At 30.9% G+C, this 19,004-nt stretch overlaps 1 protein-coding gene across 3 annotated transcripts in view; it reads right to left on the bottom strand.

The window, feature by feature from the left end:
- The window catches only part of Cv-c (crossveinless c), a 517,053-nt gene that overhangs the window by 473,044 nt on the left and 25,005 nt on the right, over positions 1-19,004 (bottom strand). The window contains exon 1 of one of the 3 annotated variants that reach the window (XM_026641562.2): positions 12,120-12,559. The exons of the other annotated variants lie outside the window; for them this stretch is intronic. Coding sequence (XP_026497347.2) covers positions 12,120-12,204 — 85 coding nt within the window. The 5' untranslated portion in view covers positions 12,205-12,559. Of the gene's footprint in view, positions 1-12,119; positions 12,560-19,004 lie in introns of those variants that run through there. 3 annotated transcript variants of the gene reach the window in all.

Below are 19,004 nucleotides of genomic sequence, written 5' to 3'. Positions count from 1 at the left end.
CGTTGGTGACCACTAACCATCAGGTGGCCCATATGCTCGTCCGCCAACAAATGCGATAAAAAAAAAACCAAGTAAAGCTGGAAGTATAGATTACCATATAACAAATGTAAACCTTTATTACGTGAAAGGGATGTCTTCGTTTAGACAATGTATTTACTATGAATAAACGTTTCTTATCTAATTGTAAGGGTAAACGAACATTTAATAAAAAAAAAAAAATTGATAAAAATAATATTATTATGAACTTGATAAAACTCGAACATAGTAACAAATGGTCGAAGATATTAATGTTACAAAGTAAAGTTCTCGCCAACAGCCAATGAGAAACTATAAATTTGTTATTTATACAGACATCTGTTATCGATTAATAAATTTTAAGGACTTGTTAAATACCATAAATAAGGCACATTATTTTGTTACCGAGTCTATATAAAAGCGAAATACCATTCACTGATTAATCACGAAATCTCAGAAACTGTAACACCTACAAACTTGTAATTTGGCAGATAGGTTCCTTATAATCCGGATTTTACGAAACTCCACCCTAAGTGGGTTAAACAGGGATTAGAACTTGGAAGTTTGTGTTTTATAAATTTCGGTAAAGCCGCAGGTTCAGCTATACAGATGATAAAAATGCGTGGAGAATTCGTTAATTTTCGTGCGTAGTAAAACCTTCTTGCTCTATTTTCTAGTTTACAGTACTGATTCAATCAAGATTGGGTCATTTAGTGATTGAACTTTATGTCAAGTTATTTTCAGTAGCTGTTCGGAGTGTGCAAGCGGGAAATGTTCTCCTGTGCCTCGTAAATCAAGTAAAACCATTGGACTTGTGCCTGAACTGTATCCGTGTCGGATTCGCCGTCCCAAGGGTACAAACTTCCATCTGAACCAGGGTTTACATTTCATTTATCTTTTAAATTGACGATTTAAAACTTGTAAAAGTAAAATTAAAAATGTATATTTTGGAATTATGAATGCATTGAATATAATATGACGAATAAATTTCCTCAAAAAATAATAATTAAGAAGGAGGATTGCTTTTGAATTTTCAACATCCAATTTATTTTCTTCATTCATTTCTTTGTTAGTCTTAAATTCAAACTCGACCATTTTATTGTCGCCAATTGACTTCTAAACGATTTAAATAGAATAATAATTTAAATATTTAAACCTTAATGTATAATTAATAAACTAAAGACGCAACATCTTGCGAAATACATTTTGTAATAATTTAAATAAATATGCTAAAACCTACTCCTTCATCCCACATCAGCCGATTAAATCTGTCGCTTTCATGTTAAAAATATACATTTTAATATTAAACAGCTGCGTAGTTCATAAGACTTACTTTCAAAATGAATAATATAAAGGTATTTAACTATTTGACATTTAAAAGCCGACAATTGCGAGCAGTAATTTCATATATATATAATTTACATTAAGGCCTTAATTTTATATAATATTAAAAATGAAAAATAGCTACTTTACAATTATTATTATTATAAATACTTTGATTTCATATTCTAGATGTTGTTCATCTCTAAATCTAAACAACCAGTTAAAATTAATGTTACACAATCAAAACAAACAACATCGACTTTATTATACAATGAAACATTTAAAACATATCGCTCGTTTGTATTGTAAGCTTGGTGTTATTTTATTAACTTACTTAAACATAGAAACCGCAACATGTTTTAACGAATTATTGTAATTTAAAAAAACCACATAAACGTTTTTATCTTTTACAGTGAGATTATCTCATTGCATCAAATCACACGCAGGTGCATCCGTTATCAGTCACATTCCGGTCCCCAACTTGATTGATAACCGCTCATGTTATGTCAACAACCTGTGATACTGCACCCACGCTTAGCGTCATCTCCGGTTAAGTCGTTTTAGTACTGTAGTATCATGATCTCATTATTTTGTCATGTTTCATGAATGTATCGTATAACAAGCGACCAGAATAAATTGATGTACAATATTAATTAATACTATTTTTCTCAAATGAAATATAGTCAATGTAGATATACGTAAGAGCTGAGATGGCCCAGTCCAGCCCATTAATCTCATGGTGAAGGAAAACATCCTGAGGAAACCTGTATGTATCTAATTTCAACGAAATTGGGCCACATGTGAATCCACCAACCCGCATTGGACCAGCGTGGTGGAATATGCTCCTAAACTTCTCCTCAAATGGAGAGGAGGCCTTAGCTTATTAGGATGTAGGTACGTGTTGTTGTTGTTGTTGAATATAGTATTATGTTTGACTTCTCAGGGTTCCTAAACCATTGATCTCATTGTGATGAAACTTTTACGAGTTATTCTATGTCTGTCTGTGTCCAAATTTATACTGCTATTATAAATGCAAAAGTAACTCCGTCTGCCTGTCTGTTGCTCTTTCACGACTTAATCACTAAGCCGAATTTGATGATATTTGGTATGAAGCAAGTTTGAACCCTGGAGAAGGACATAGAACAAAAACAAAGACTTTTATGGCTAACAACTAAAATGTGATCAACCACCAAAACGCTAGTATATTTTTTTTTTGTTATGTCGTTTCTTCAATATTATCCTTGTAGTCGATCCTCCTCAACAGGAGAGGAGGCCTTAGCCCAGCGGTGGGAAATTTACAGGCTGATTATGTTATGTTATGTTATGTAGTCGACCCTTATACAAACATACAAAGACGGGTAACTATTACTAAATATTATGATTACTTCAAATATACTGTTGGTCTAAAAGGTCTTATCAACCGATTATGATTTTTTTTATATAAAACGTTATCCTTCTTTTTTAAAAACAAATCAAGTTATTATTTAATATTGATATTATATATGATTGGATCAACATCATTAACTAAATCGACTCATTAAACATTTCTAACTAATTATGTATAACTATTTCTATGAATACTCAACTAGCTACAAATATTACCCGGACAGGATTACCAATTACGGGCAGTGATTACAGTTTAACCTTATTTATGATTTATTCATATAGAATCATTTAATTAACACTCCACGGTTTTTTTTAGTCATTTTTAGGCAGACGGGCTAAAAGCACAAAATGGTCACCAGAACTTACAGACATTGGTGCCGAAAGAACTATTACTAACATGGCCAATGGGAATCAACTATGTGAACTATGATATCCCTTGTGCCTGTAGTTACAGTGTTATGTAACTTTATATTGTTTTGTTTGTGCTTAGTAGTTTAATGTGCCTTCATGTTATATTAGAAGTATAGGTAATTATTGTTGTACTAACACTTATTTATGCAAAAACTTTAATAAATTTACTAATATAATAATAAAACAAAGAGTTAAATTAATAAACTTATTCATAATTTTAAGTTTCTAATTTGTATTTTATTTTTTATTGCTGTGTATTATTTTTTCACTTTTTAGCTTTTATTGTATTTAAATATATTTTGCTTAAAAGTGCATGCTGTGGTCTCCAACAATTGAAGGAGCACTCGATCTGTAACCGTTACATAGTTTTATTTTAAGAATATGTATTCAGTGTGTATCTTTTGTTATCCCCGTAGTATAGTAGTTATAGTATAGTCGAGTTGGGGTAGAATTATGGGGGCTCATAAATTAAATAAATAACATTTGCATGTGTAATTGATGTCAAATATTAGTTATTAAATTGTTTAGTGTTATTATTTTTTTCAGTATTGATTATTCTTTGACGTATAATTTTTTTTTATTCATTTACATTTGGTGAGTTATAAATTATATCGAGTCATACAAAAATGTTATTATATTATTATTTTGATATTAAACAAATGTCTAAGTTAAAAAAGTCAACATTTTAAATCTGACATTAATATTAAGGTAGAAAATTACGATGTATACTAATGGAGGGGTTTTCCTTTGATTACGTAATTTAAGAGCTCTGTGCATTACACAAAATTATAAATACTTGTTCCTAACACGGGAGACCACATGCTTACGTTTTCAAGCGGATACAGCGCTTACAGCGGTCGTGCTATCCAGATCGTTAATAAGAACGGAAAGTCCTACTCAAGACTAAGCATGTATAATACAAGTTCATCATCATCATCATCTGTCTAAGATTTACAAGAATTAAAAAGGGGGGTTTTCATTTGAGTAAAATTGCATGCGATTTGCCCTAATATTATTCCTCATCTAACTATCTGCGATTGACATATATATATTTATATATACTAACTGCACCTGCGGCTTCAGCCGCGCGAAATAAAACACAAATTCCAACCCCCCTTTTTACCCCCTTAGAGGAAGAGTTTCGTAAAATCAGAAATGTCTTCACCCTATAAGGAACCTAACTGCCAAATTTCAAGTTTGTATGTGTCATAGTTTTTTTATTTTACTTAAAGATCGCACGTATTGTCTACGAAGACTTTTTCATAAAAGTGACACACACACTCTCGCAGTCCGATGGAAAGGCAAATCGATACGTAAAGAGATCTGGTGTAGCATAAACGGCTGAACTTGCTTTTGAGCAACTATTTTCAACTGAGTGCAAATTTCTGGACAAAATCTGAATTTCGTATTTTGACTGACACGAGATTCGATTTTCGAATTTACTCCGCGTTCTACAGTCAACGAGACATACCAATGAAGCTGATACACACACAAACACCCACACGCACGCACACAAACACTATAATTTACGTGATTACGACCTTAAACTCTATTGAAATTTAATTCAAACGCTACAATCGATTCGAATTTAAAACGACCTTCACAAAAATAATAATTTACATAAATATATTTTCCTTATTGCCATTTATCTGGCAAAAATATTTTATTGGTATTTATGATACAATAACACTTCATGAAAATAATAAAAACACATTATAGACAATAAACTTCAATTATTAATTAAAATTTAATTACTGAAATAATTAAAGAAAAATAATTTAATTGTACTTTATTTTTTTATTATAATGACCTTTATTTTATCATTAATATTTTAATGTGTTTAAAGTATGTCATTAAGTCTCTTCCTTGATTCCGTAGCTTGAAAAATCTCAGGGACAATTCTCGATGAACAATATTATTGATGAAAAGATCGCCAATTTCATCTTTATGTTCATGTTATTTATTTAACGGTCCTTCAATACAAAGAACATAATTTATCAAGCTTCTTATATTTATTTAATTAAAAAAAAAACAAACACCAACTTGAATCTGTGCCCCGCGGGTATCACGGCCAATGTGCCGCCAATTAGGTAAGTTTAACTTAATTCCGTCTGAATAAATGCATTAAAGTTTGTATTTATAAACGAAGATAGCGTTACTAAGTGGCGATCTATGTTAAGTCTTTGAATATTCTCAACGACTTGAACTTTGAAGACTAACTTTTCCTTCATCTGAAAGCTTTTTAAATTGCATCTGTCATTGCAAAGATTCCGAAGTTGTAATAACGACATTGCCTTAAGTAACAGGCAGTTGATTTGAAATTCGAGTTAAAATATTTTATTTTAATTCATTTAATTATTTTAAAATAATCCACATCCGAAATTTTCCGGTCATATAATACCTGGATCGTACTCAAATAAGTTACAGACGAGTTTACAAAGTTTACACGAATTCTGTATTTAAAAAATTATGTATGAGATGAAATTCGCCTATGAAAACCCTAACCTTTTCTTCAACAAAAGTACCCAGCACATACAGCTATAACATTGAAATATAAATAAAACATCTAATTAAAATAGTGCATTAAAAGATGAACGGCGTTCAGCACTAATCGCAAAAGCGATTACCAAGAACGCAAGATCTCTGATATTCGTAATAATTCAAAGAGTATTACGCTTTTAACATTTCTTAATTACAAACGGTTAGTTATTTAGCTGGTTAATGTGGCTTGCGAGTCGTAAATCTAGGAGTAACATATTAGGCCTCTCATTTAGACTGAGTCTGGATGATCTAGTAGCCTCCAGCGGATAGAAATTATTTTTGCTTAAGCCTGCTATTAAAGATCCCATACAGGCCGTCGTAAGCTCACACTGCACTTAACGTATCATTATATAAACATAGAGTTTATCTTTTTTATGTTTCTAATAAATTAATTGAACTTTTATTCGTATTTTTTTTATAAAACTTATATTTTTTTATATAACTTATAAAATACTTAGTATTGATGTGTTCCGGTCTGAAGGATGAGTGAGCCAGTGTAACTGTAGGCTGAAGGGGCATAACATGTTAGTTCCCAAGGCTGATGGCACATTGTTGATATTTTTTACAGTGCCATTATTTATGGGCTTTGGTGAAAATTCACCATCAAGTGGCACATTTGCCTAAATTACATTAAATAAATAAAAAAATATAACAAATACACTATTGTGTCTTTACTAGATTTAAATGCAAAGGCATTGAAAAAGAGTAAAACACAAACCCGGTTTAAAAAAGAAACTTCAACATTTCATATAACCTATTTAGTACAAGACACCTACGCAACTTTATCGGTTATTCGCTATGTAAAAGCTGTTAGTAAAGGTCAAAATTCATTTAGAGTTTAGACAAAGGACATTATGAATACTTCAAATTAATGTACAAGCAAATTACTAATATTGAAGTAGGTGTGTAATGAAGCCACGGCCGAAGTTAGTCGCAGGGTTGCCAGGTTAGATAATTTCAATTTTATCGAGCTTAACAATTTGTACAAAATTAATAAATTAAAAAAAGTTAAAAAAAAATTCCACGCTAAATAAGTATTAAACTAAAAAATATCCTTTTCGAAATTCAAACTATTATTTAATTTTTTTTGGCAACTCATAAGCAGACAACTTATGTCATCGCATGCCATCTTGCCCTCGAATAATAAAAGATATACATATTATTATGAGATTTATCTGGCATATATGATATATGATATATCTGGGATAATTCTCTTTTGTCAGAATATAAACAAATAAAACGTTATATGTATGGTGTATATAAAACTGAAAATATGCAAAAAGTATGTATATTCAGTTACAATGACTCCTTACAATATTATGAAACGTTACCAACATTAATGATATAAATTGATATTATTATAACAAGCATTGTAATGTGAATTTGTAAAACATTCAGCCCTACAGTATTGGCGGTATAGCGACGCCGCGCATGCGCGCTGCGTCACATGTTAATGTACTAAACATCGCTCAGCGGTGTTAAGAGCAAGAATCGCTTAACCGTTCATATGGAATAAAATCGTTTCTATTTTAACTAAACGATTTAAAACTATTTAAAAATAGATAACTCTCTTTATTAAATTGTTCAATACGATTTCCGCATTTCATATTTAAATTTAGAATATTATTTGTTATATTTTTTTATTTGTATGTTAATTTCAACTACCAAAATTAACTTGATTTAAATATTTTAGGGTCCAAGTAAGTCATTGTATGGGAATATTTAAAAGTGTTCTCTTCGAAATTTGAATTTAATTTTACATTATATTAATAACAGATATTTTGTTTTTAAATCTTCATCTCTAAACAATGACATATTATATATATTCCGTTAATGTGTAATTCATTTGTATTGTGGTAATGCTGCCTTCAAGAATTTTTGATTTTCTTTACGATCTGGTACAGAATGGCTTTAGGCATTAAGCCTTTCCCAACTAAATAATTTTGTCAGTATTTTTTTTAGTATATAAATTTCAGGCTATAAAACAAAAGACAGATCGATAATGAATAATGACAGTGACAGCACTTTTGACGTACGAAAAAAAAATCCATCGTTTCGCACTACCAGGAATTTGCATTTGATTTTGATATTGTATTAGCTATTGTTGCTCCATCTGCCCTTTGTTTTATAATCTGTGATAAAAATAAAGACTTTTCGTTTATCACAAGTGACATCATCGCATCAGATCTGCCACACACGTGCAACTTGACAGATTCTGGGGGATTATTACGTAAGCTGTCACTGATTAGAAACCAGAATTGCGATTACATAATAAGGGTTTGATTATTTGAGTCAGGTATTGATGGCGAGACAACTGTTCACAGACATCGCACCACTAATATTACCTTTCTTGTGTTTTATAATTATTTTTCAGGCTTCATTGATAAAAGTATTACCGTTGGCGAATTTATATAATTAAATATCGAATGCTTTCTATAGGTTGTGTAAACTTTTATATTTTTTGTTTTTTTTTTAATTTGTTTAGCCGAAGTGTCATTACAATTCATCCAGTGATCTGATGTGTAATGCGTACACGGACAGACATATCTAGGTATTGTTTTCAATCGTTTTTTTGCTTTAATAGCGATGACAGTGTTTTGTTTGATAAATATTTTCGAGTAAATTTTTATTTGTATTTTTCGTATTAGGGTCGGTTCACAGTGCAAGGTCATTATTTTTGTAATGGTGTGTTGGACATTATAGCGGATTTGCGCAATATACGATTGACTTAACAATTACTAAGCAATACAAGGTTAAAGTACAGAGATTTTAAATAAACAATATTTTTTTCTATGAATCTGTTTTAAGATTTAGGTATACAAACAATTATCGATAGAATATTATTATTGTTTAATGTATAGTAAGATTATAGAATTGCAAGTGTAAAAATTATCTGGGAGCAATTTTGACGCCTCTGTTATTCCTGAATTTTATTTTTATTTGTTTAGTTTATGACCATATAAATAATATCAAATATATTTGAATTTGATTAGGAAATATGATACGTTTAATTATATTATTATTTAATATAAAAACAATAAATATAAGTTCTTCTTAACAAAGCAGTTATTGAGATATAATTTACTTTAAACCTAAAACCAATTATTTAGAATTGTCTGTCCGTCTGTCTGTAGCGTCTTTACGGCAAAACCACAATTGATTTTGATGAAATTTAGTACAAAGCAAGTTTGAACCCCGTAGACAGTCATTTTTTCAGACCTTTGTGTAAACAAATACTTGAAGCATTTTCGTCACAATAAATTACAAACGGGCGATTCTGCGGGCTTAGCTAGTTATCAGATATATATTAAAGAGAACTATGAACTTTCTATTTAAGGTATTCTAAGAAATATAAATCCAAAACAATTTTGTTAATGTTAACATTCTTTTTTTCTTTTAACTTTATTTGGTCTTCAAAGCGTTACCGATTTAACTGTACCCAGTATCATAATAAAAATATAGTAACATTTGACGTCGTTAAGCAAATTGCTCTTGAAATTTATTACTTCAGAGCAAGTAATAAAGTTGCAGGTCAATAATACGAATGCAAATTAAACTTGTACGCATGTGCATAAGCACAGTCATCATCATTACCATTAGCCAATAGATCGTACACGTGTATTTAATTTAAGTGTTACATCCGGTGAACTTCTCATTTTATTCGCTTAATATATATTATATTTTATCTACTATAAAATGAAGTACGTAGTTAGTTACCTCCCTAATTTTGTAGTATTATACTTTGACATTGACAGATAGCGTAGAAGTAGTTCCGTGCAAAATAAAAAAACATTTCGATGAGTTTTAAAAAATATGTTTTCCAATTATCGTTTAATTGCCAATGACTTATTCCGACAGGTCAATGAGGTCAGAGATCGAAGTATTGACAAAAGTGAGGTTGGTGTATTGCTTTAATGTGTTTAAACCATAATCCGAAAGCGAAATGTCACGTGGGTGTTTGAATACTGATACAGAATTATCAATGGAATTTGAATGAGCTAGCAACAATGGTGTTGACCTGAAATTAACTTTGAGACAAGCGTAAGTAGCTCAAGAGAGTTTCCAAATTGTTTTAAACTGTCCATTGAATATCTCCAACGTATTTTTAATCTATAAAATAGTCTTTAGTCAATTTCGTAGATTAACAATGGCCAAATTTCTTAGAACGTTACGGATGAGATATCGTAGCGTTATAGCGTAAAAAAAATTAACCGTTCTTTTAAATTTTATCTAAAGAGAATTCAATTATGTAGATATATAACAATACGACTATTCTTGTTTGTAACATCTAATAAACTTCAGATTAACTACTCGTCAAGACCAGACGACCTTGAAATAAGTTAGACGTAGTATTTTTGTAAATTTGAGTTCTGATACGTTGTTGAAATTGTAACTTGACCAATATTTGACATTGCATCATGGTTTAAATAAACCTACTTTGAATTTCTTAATATGAAAAGTTTTATAAGTACTTAAATTACATGCAATTAACCAAATTATTTGCTTCATGTTACGCAGACATTTTAAAAACGAATATATAAATTTGATTATATTAAAAATAAAAAATCGTAAATATCAATGGTGACTAAAATTTCAGCTAAATATTTATTATATTTATAAAAAAAGTTTCCAATTTTTTTTATACATTTTTCGGTATGTTTAATCCAATGGTAAAATTTTTGGAATTTTAGCTCTAATTTTGCTCGATGTATTTATTTATCGGGGCCGAAATGCAAGTTTGGTTTATTTGATTTTTTTTTTCAAAGAATCCAACAATCTATTTAGATGTATAGTTCTTTCACAACCGAAAAATAGCATTACTTTTGAAGCGCGAGTAGAGTTATAAGAAATATTCTGTCTTATTTCCCATGTTTAGCAGCCTATTGATGGTACAAGAAATGGTTAATATTTCTTATACTGTCAACACGTATAGACAGTGGTGAACACTTACCATCACTGTTATTTATTTTCCTTGCGATTTGTATTTATTTATAATAGTATATTATATATTACGAGGTTTCATAAAATATGTACTTCAAAAACAATTTGCCCGTCTACTTTTGTCACGGAAAGTATTATCTTACGGAATTAAGTAGGACCTAATGATGTATGAGGTAATTGTATCAAGTGGTTTAGAAAAGTTTGTAAATTTGTCTTCAACTATATAAGTAGAAATTTGAGCTCGATTTACTTGACACAACTTTATCTTGCTAATATTATACATGTAATTGTATGTTAAAATATTCGTTACTCAATTCAATCACGCTCAAATGGCTCGGACAGATTGTAATAAAATTACGTAAAAGTCGATTAAATATCATAGAATAGGAAATCGATAAAAAAACATTAGTGACATTTACTTTGACCCCAGAAATTCGATCAATTGACATACTATATATTAGTCATATTAATTAAACTTATCCAAAATTTAAATAAGGAACTATACACATTCGAAAAAAATAAATTGAACGAAATCTTCAAATAAGTCTTTAATGCTTTTTTTTTTCTTTTCTTCGAATAAAGTACAAGATTAAGGCATTGATGTAAAATATATAATTTAAATATCGAAATGATATATAATATTACCCGTGCAAAGTCGAAAGGTAAGTTGGTAGTGACTCATAATCTGATCACTAAACAAACGTCCAGATGTCATTTGACAGATTTGATTTGATTATACATTTGTATTTAATCAAGTTAAATAAGAGGCAGCTTCAAGAATCTAGTTTGCCTTGGCCATTATTTCCTATTTACCTACCGTTGAACTAACATCGCATTCTACAAATATAATTTTAAAAGCTACCGATTTCGAAGACTGATTTTATTTATCTTTTATTTTTTAATAGAAAATCTGGTGAAGATATCAATAATATTTAATATTTATTATCTATGTTCCGAATTTGTTCTCTGATAATATTTGCATTAAAACAATTGACCTTTATTGTATACGGGCTCAGTTCAATGAATTTATAACGTTTTCAGTGATGAGAAATTATACTACTTAACAAATATTTAAACTAAAAACTTTTTGTCAGATTTAATTTTAGTTTTAAAATTCTGTACTAAAGACTTTTTCGAATAAATAAAGTTATTTATCTATAAATATACAAGAAACCGTCGTTTCAATATCTACCTCATTTTCGTTCATTACAAAACCGGTAACAAAAATATGACGCATATAGTTAATTAATTCCTGTATCTTTTCGGGTAAATAAAATTATATTAAAATTAACGTCTCGAAACAATTATTTATTTAGGAAGTGATACCGCGCGTGGATACAATCTACTTAACAACGCATCGATCGATCTCGTATGCATTTAAAGGGATTCTATTATATAATATTGCAACAACAATAACTTGTCTAGGTTGTTTGTTAAGGCATTAGTAAGTTATCTTTTCATAATTACTTAAAAAAAAAAACTTTTTAAAAATGGAACATTACCGTTTTGTAAGGATAAAGCAAATAGTTCGTCGTCTTGCAGCCATCGCAGCTCGCTAATTATAGACATATCAGCTTCGTACGACATCAATTTGTCATGATAACAGCATAACAACAATCCCACCGAACACCAGCTATTTGCTATATAACACAAAACAACACAATCGATATCGGTATCATCACAACACTAGCACGGATCCGCCGAGCGGAACGTCAAAACATTTTTATGCTGCTTGAATTATTCATACGAAAAAATTCTCGCGCCATAACACCGTACAGCACTTTTTTTTCGAAAACGCGATACGGATTCACGCGCTCAATCGCTCGTGGCTCGTTACGAAACGTCAAATTGTGACAGCTGACGTTTCGATCGTAAACTCGGGGTGAACGAACGAGATGCGCGTAAGCACAACACTCACGTGCACTGCGCGTCGCCGTAGCACACTGACTGAACCGAACCAACAGCAAACCGAGTCTAGCGGGGGGCCGACATGTTACGTCCTTAAAACGATACATCATCGATAACTCCTGTTAAAAAAAAATCGATAATTCGACATCACTAATATCGCTACCTCGTGTAAGGGCTAACGTCCTGACGTTTTACGATTTTAAGCAAGTGTCCATTAAAATTATTTTTATTATTTTGGCAACTTATTTGATGGTGAATTTATGGGATATTAACGGTGCAATTAGATTTGCTTACGAATCGAACTGCTAATTTTATTCGTTTGTGATTAATGTGTCTCCGATTAAATATTTTGTTGTCTGTTCTGTTGTGAGAAATCGTTATAAAATATTTATTGATAATTTACCTGGAATGCATTTAATACCGCGTTTGTGTAATTTTAATTCATTATGCGATTAATATTATGAAATATACAATATTTATTGTAATGTTTAATGCGAGTTCAAGAAAATTATGTCATGTTCTTAAATCGTCTTTTATAATGTTAAAAAGTAATAACTTAAAATAAAACAATAAGAGTATTAATAAATCATCTAAGAAGACTACAAACTTTTTTTACATACATTAAAGAACAACATTAAATATTATTCTTAAAAAATAAGATCTAGTTGTTAGAGCACGTGGATCGCAACTGAAGGTCGCGGGTTCAAATCGGGGCAACTACCTCTGTTTTTGAAGTGCTTAATTTATGTTCGCAATTCATCTCGCACTCTTCTGTAAATGAAAATATTGTGAGAAACACACTATATGGAGGTATATCATATAAATAAGTCCTCCCAACTATTATATAAAATCAGTTACTATATTTTAGTATATAAGAATACACACACCCAATTATAACGTACCTTAAATTAATATTTGATATATAATTATTAATTTATTTTCTTTTACAATCCTATTTATGTACAATCTTTCGTATTAGCATTTTTTAGCATTAGCAGCCTGTAAATTTCCCACAGCTGGGCTAAGGCATCCTCTCCCTTTGAGGAGAAGGTTTGGAGCATATTCCACCACGCTGCTCCAATGCGGGTTGGTGGAATACACGTGTGGCAGAATTTCGTTGAAATTAGACACATGCAGGTTTCCTCACGATGTTTTCCTTCACCGCCGAGCACGAGATGAATTATGAACACAAATTAATCATATGAAAATTCAGTGGTGCCTGCCTGGGCTTGAACCCGAAATCATCGATTAAGATGCACGCGTTCTAACCACTAGGCCACCTCGGCTCTTGCATATGAATAAGGCTAATGTGTAGTAGCGTTAAGCCTCGCGTTGTGCACATTGTGCAATTTACTTTTGTGCTTCAAAATAAATAAATAAACACTAAATAAATTAATGAAACACTTTATTTCTAAATCTATTTATATAGGAACACTCGTACTCATCTTATTTAAATATTCTTATCAGTGTCCTACTGATAACACGTCTTAAAACATTGTTGGACCCAAATTGTGAGATGTATCTTGCGTCATTGTAGATTAAATATGTTTTCAGAGACAGAAAGTTCGTTGTGAAATTTTTGAATCATTTAACTATACTTATTTAAATGACTCTGTCTCAATTCTTATTGCTTAGATATTTTTGTTTATAACTTATTCCGCCAAACTGCTTATTTTGGTGACTGCTTGGGTTGGTGGGTTCACAGACGAGAACTATATAAATTATGAGGTCAAAAAATCTTGGTGCTGGCCCCAGTAAGAGCCGGCAATCTTCGGTACCGCCTCGACTGTTTATGTTACAGATACTCTGAAATTACATAATGAATGAATTACATAAACTTTGTGATATACATAATAATAATCCCTACTCGTATTATAAATACGAAAGTAACTCTGTCTGTCTGTTGCACTTTCACGGCCAAACCACTGAAATGAATTTGATATAATTTGGTTTAAAGCAAGGTTGGACTTCAAGAAAGGACACAGGCTCTTTGTGCATAACACATGACGACCAATCCCAAAGCGAAAACACGGATAACAACTGGTATAAAATAAATAACCGTGAATTTTGAAAATAAAAGTACTTGTAACCCCGATCGGGATATAGCAGATAGAAGCCGAGCGTAGTTCTAACTTAAATTGTTATATTAAAAGGAAGAAATGAAAACACAAACTAAATAAAAAAATATCCATTATAACATTATTTTAATCTCTATCGCATCGCCTCAGTTTTTAGTCGCTAAAACTCCTACTAACCCACTCGAATTGTTTTTTTTTTTAATTAAGTAGAATGTTTTAAACGCAATTTCACACTAAATATTTACCAATTGCCGTAGAAATTTCGAGTATTTTGATTTTGGTGTTTTTAGGACCATAAGTAATAATAAACTATAGTTTACGGTTGACAATAAAGTTTTTTCATAAAGAATAATTATCATATTAAATAAAAGCATTCTTTTGTTTCATATGATATACATGGTGATCTAAAAGATTTTTCTGTCTTACATCAATCTCCGATTTATATAATTTATTTACGTTATTTATCAAAATCAAAAAATCAAAATATACTTTATTCAAGTAGGCTTTTACAAGCACTTTTGAATCGTCATTTAACAAACTATTTTAAGTAAAGCTGCCACTGGTTCGGAATGTAGATTCTACCGAAAAGGTCGTCGAATTCTATAAATAATCAATTCTTAAAGTTGCATAACATTGCATACAAAGGTATGTTAGTCATTAGCTAAGTAAATAATAAAAAATAAATTTGATTATACGGTTGCAAACACGGACAAGTACCACTTAATTTCCCTGTACTTAATTTATAATTCATATCGTGCTCAGCGGTAAAGGAAAACATCGTGAGGAAACATGGCATTTGTATAATTTTAATGAAATTCTGCCACATGTGCCAAACCGCATTGGAAACGCTTGGTGAAATTAGCTTCAAAACTCCCATTCAAAGAGAGAAGAGGCCTTAGCCCATAAGTGGGAAATTTACAGGCTTTAAGCTGCTGATTCTATTTCGTGATTATGGTTACATAAAGCGAGAGAAATACTGTAATTATATCATCTAATTAACAAAGATAGAAAAGCTGTAGTTAAGAATAAATTGTGCATTGTTAGGTTTTTCCTGAATGAAGTCAGCACAGATCAACTGTTTGTGCTACAATATGACTCAACGCGGACTGGAAACTGGAAGAATTGTGCTCATAAATGAGACTTACTAAAAGTCCGCTAAATAATCATGTGCCTGCTATTGATAAATGAACATTACGTTACTTGGCGAAATATTTCGGGCACATTCGTGTGTATGTTCTTAGGCATAGTGTAAATTTACACTATGTGCCCCAAACTGTTTATACATGTATATTAAAGTTAGTAGGAATTTGAAATCGTTTAATTTCAGTGATATAAAATACTGGATGAGTAAAATATATTGAAAAATTCTTATTAATACAAAAATATGTATCTTATTAAAAATTACTTCTGGCCATAAGTCTTAATCATAACTTAAAACTCACGACTTTAAACTTGACTATATTCGCGATCTAGGTAAGTTTTTTTTCAAGTGATAACTTTCTTTAAATTTTTGAAAGGTAATATAACCCTTTCAGACACTATTATAAAATGAGAATGTGACCCTTATTATTATATTAGTGCTATAACTTAGTGACGACTTTGTGTAGATGAAACCTCCTTTTCATACCTATAATTCGTTCTTTATTTTATATAAAATAAATTGTTATAGTAACATCGATTGTTTAACACACATTTTCTAAGATGTATTCAAGAGATTATATTTCTAACGATATAATTATATTTCCAATCCAGGTGAACACTATCAGACATTTTTACAATTATTTTAATATAAATAAAAATTTATATTTAAAATATTTACATACATTACAACATTTATAATTTTAAAACTTTATGGACCTCATAGATTTAATTAACTGGAGGTTTTAAAGACATTCTATCAAATTTTCACCTACGATCTATTCACTCACGAAGACATGCCCCTTTACGTTAAATTATATCGGTGTTCATTAGTATCGAGTGACACTCGCACTTACAAGATGTCTGTGTGCGTTAGATGATTAACATGAGAGTAGAGACAGCAAAAAAATACCAATTAAATTATTTGATTAGGTACCTTAGATTTTAAGTTTAACGGGATGGTATCAGGTTCATAAATAAAAAAGATCTATATTATTTTATAATAATTTAATACATTGATTGCATTCAAGATAGTTTAATGTAGTACGATATTAAAATACCTTGTTCAATTACACAATTTATTTGTGTAATTGAACTAAGTATTTTTATATATAAATTGAAACAAAAACGCAAATAAAAAAAAATCCCGACCTTCACTTAAACTAGCAAAGTTTTAACAATCTGCATACATAGAGCAAAAAGTAACCAATGGCGGGATAGCGTGATGGTGTTCATAAAAACTCGAAACATTCCACACCGAGCATGACTGGTCAATTAGAGAAATTACGTCATTGACAACAATGATTCAATAGTGTTCTTGAATGAGTATGGTATCATCGTAAGATGATAGTAATTGAAGGTCAGAATGTTTAGGAAATTTGAAATAGAATTCATTATCGACATTTCAACGTGGCTTTATTCAGGAATTATCTATAGCTAGTTGACACGATAAGGTGTTGGGCGTAAAAAAGTATGTATCTAAATTCGTTTCAGTTGTTTCGCCGTGAAAGAACCACAGAAAGACAGAGAGACAGAGTTAGTTTAGCATTTATAATATTAGTATAGATTACCAGAGATGGTGTTCGGTGAGGCACTAAATCATCTGATTTATATCACCAAATAGCATTTATTTTATGACGATGTTTGGGGACTTAGGTGGATTAGGATAAAAACACTGACTATACTATAATTATAGTACTGTGATAAATTTCTCTAAAACTCATTTCTCGCTCGTGTTCGGTGAATTTTGAGTTTGTTCTTAATTATAGAATCGTTCTTCTGATACTTTAATCTATACATATAATATTTTCAATTTGTGTCTGTGTCTGTTTGTTCCGGCTAATCTCGGGAACGGCTGGACCGATTTTGACGGGTCTTCCACTGGCAGAAAGCTGATGTAATAAGGAGTAACTTAGGATACAACAATAAGTTTTTTTATTAAATACAAACGCGCACGAAGTCGCGGGTACAGCTAGTATTTAGATAAAATTTATCATACAAAACTTTTCTCAAGAAAACGAATTGATTGTGAAGTGTGTTGGTTATTTAAAAACTTTAAGCTTTAAAAATAAACGCGACTGAGAAAATTCTGCTTTTTATAGATTAATAATTACCTTAAATTTTTCCACTTTATTAGTGTTCTTGTATTGCTTTACTAACTAATATATCAAGGTAAGTCGTACCGCGCCTAAAAACATTAAAAATTCTACACATGGATCAAAATAATATTATTGATTAAGGTTTTAGAAATTTACATCTTTTTTTTTTCATTTTCTTTTAAGTGTGAGGAGAAGTGATTGTTTTTTATTATGTTGTTAGCGGTTAGACGAATAGGTTGCTTGATGGTAAATGGCCACCATTGCTCACTGTATCGCCAACCTACCTTGGTAGCTAAGTTAGTATGTACCCTCGTGCCTTGGATTACACTGGCTCACTCACCCTTCAAACCGGAACACCACAATACTTAGTATGATTGCTTGGTGGTAGAATATACGATGAGGTGGTACTTACCCAAAGCCTTCACACCAAGTAAACCTTAAGAATTCAAGGCCACTACTGAGAGTCTCTAGAAAGTAAGACCCAATGAATTTCTATTATATATATTTATAATTTGAATAATGAAGTTAGCAGTTACTATTACTGCCGAATGCCTCAAAAGCAAGTAAAACCTAGTCCGACGCTTGAAGGAATCCCAGACCGTATCGGATTATGAGGAAGCGTGCACCCTTCGTTATATCATTTCCAATGAAGCTAGCTAGTCGAAGAAATGAATCAAGGGAATATTATCCCCACTATTGGAAATTAATCAACTTTTCAGGCAAACATATTTAAATAAATTAGTTAGAGCTAGAAACGGGTACATCATAAGCATTACTTTTAATGTTAATTTATTTCGACTGTATACTGAAATTGCTAATTCCCTCCCATTCTTGTTTTATATTTTACAAAATAATATTGTTTGGCGTATTTGAAGGGTGAGGGATCCAGTCTAATTGCGTGTTGGGCCTCCCTAAGGTGGCCAGTGTGATTGTCTACCTTTCAATTTCAGTTGAAAATTTTAAATAAAAACACACCGTAGGAAGTTTAAGCTACCTATATATAACCTATAATTATATAGGTAAGTAGTTGATGTATGTCGCATGTGGATTCAATCTTAACAAATTCATACCAGTCGGTAAAAAAAACTCACAATCAAAACATTGTATAAAGAGCCTGTAAATATCTATGTATAACGTCATGCCTTAAATGCGCCTTCGGTACAGA

The sequence above is a fragment of the Vanessa tameamea genome, chromosome 20, assembly GCF_037043105.1.
Source record: "Vanessa tameamea isolate UH-Manoa-2023 chromosome 20, ilVanTame1 primary haplotype, whole genome shotgun sequence".
Taxonomy (NCBI): Eukaryota; Metazoa; Arthropoda; class Insecta; order Lepidoptera; family Nymphalidae; genus Vanessa; species Vanessa tameamea.
This window is presented reverse-complemented; position numbering and strand designations above follow the sequence as displayed.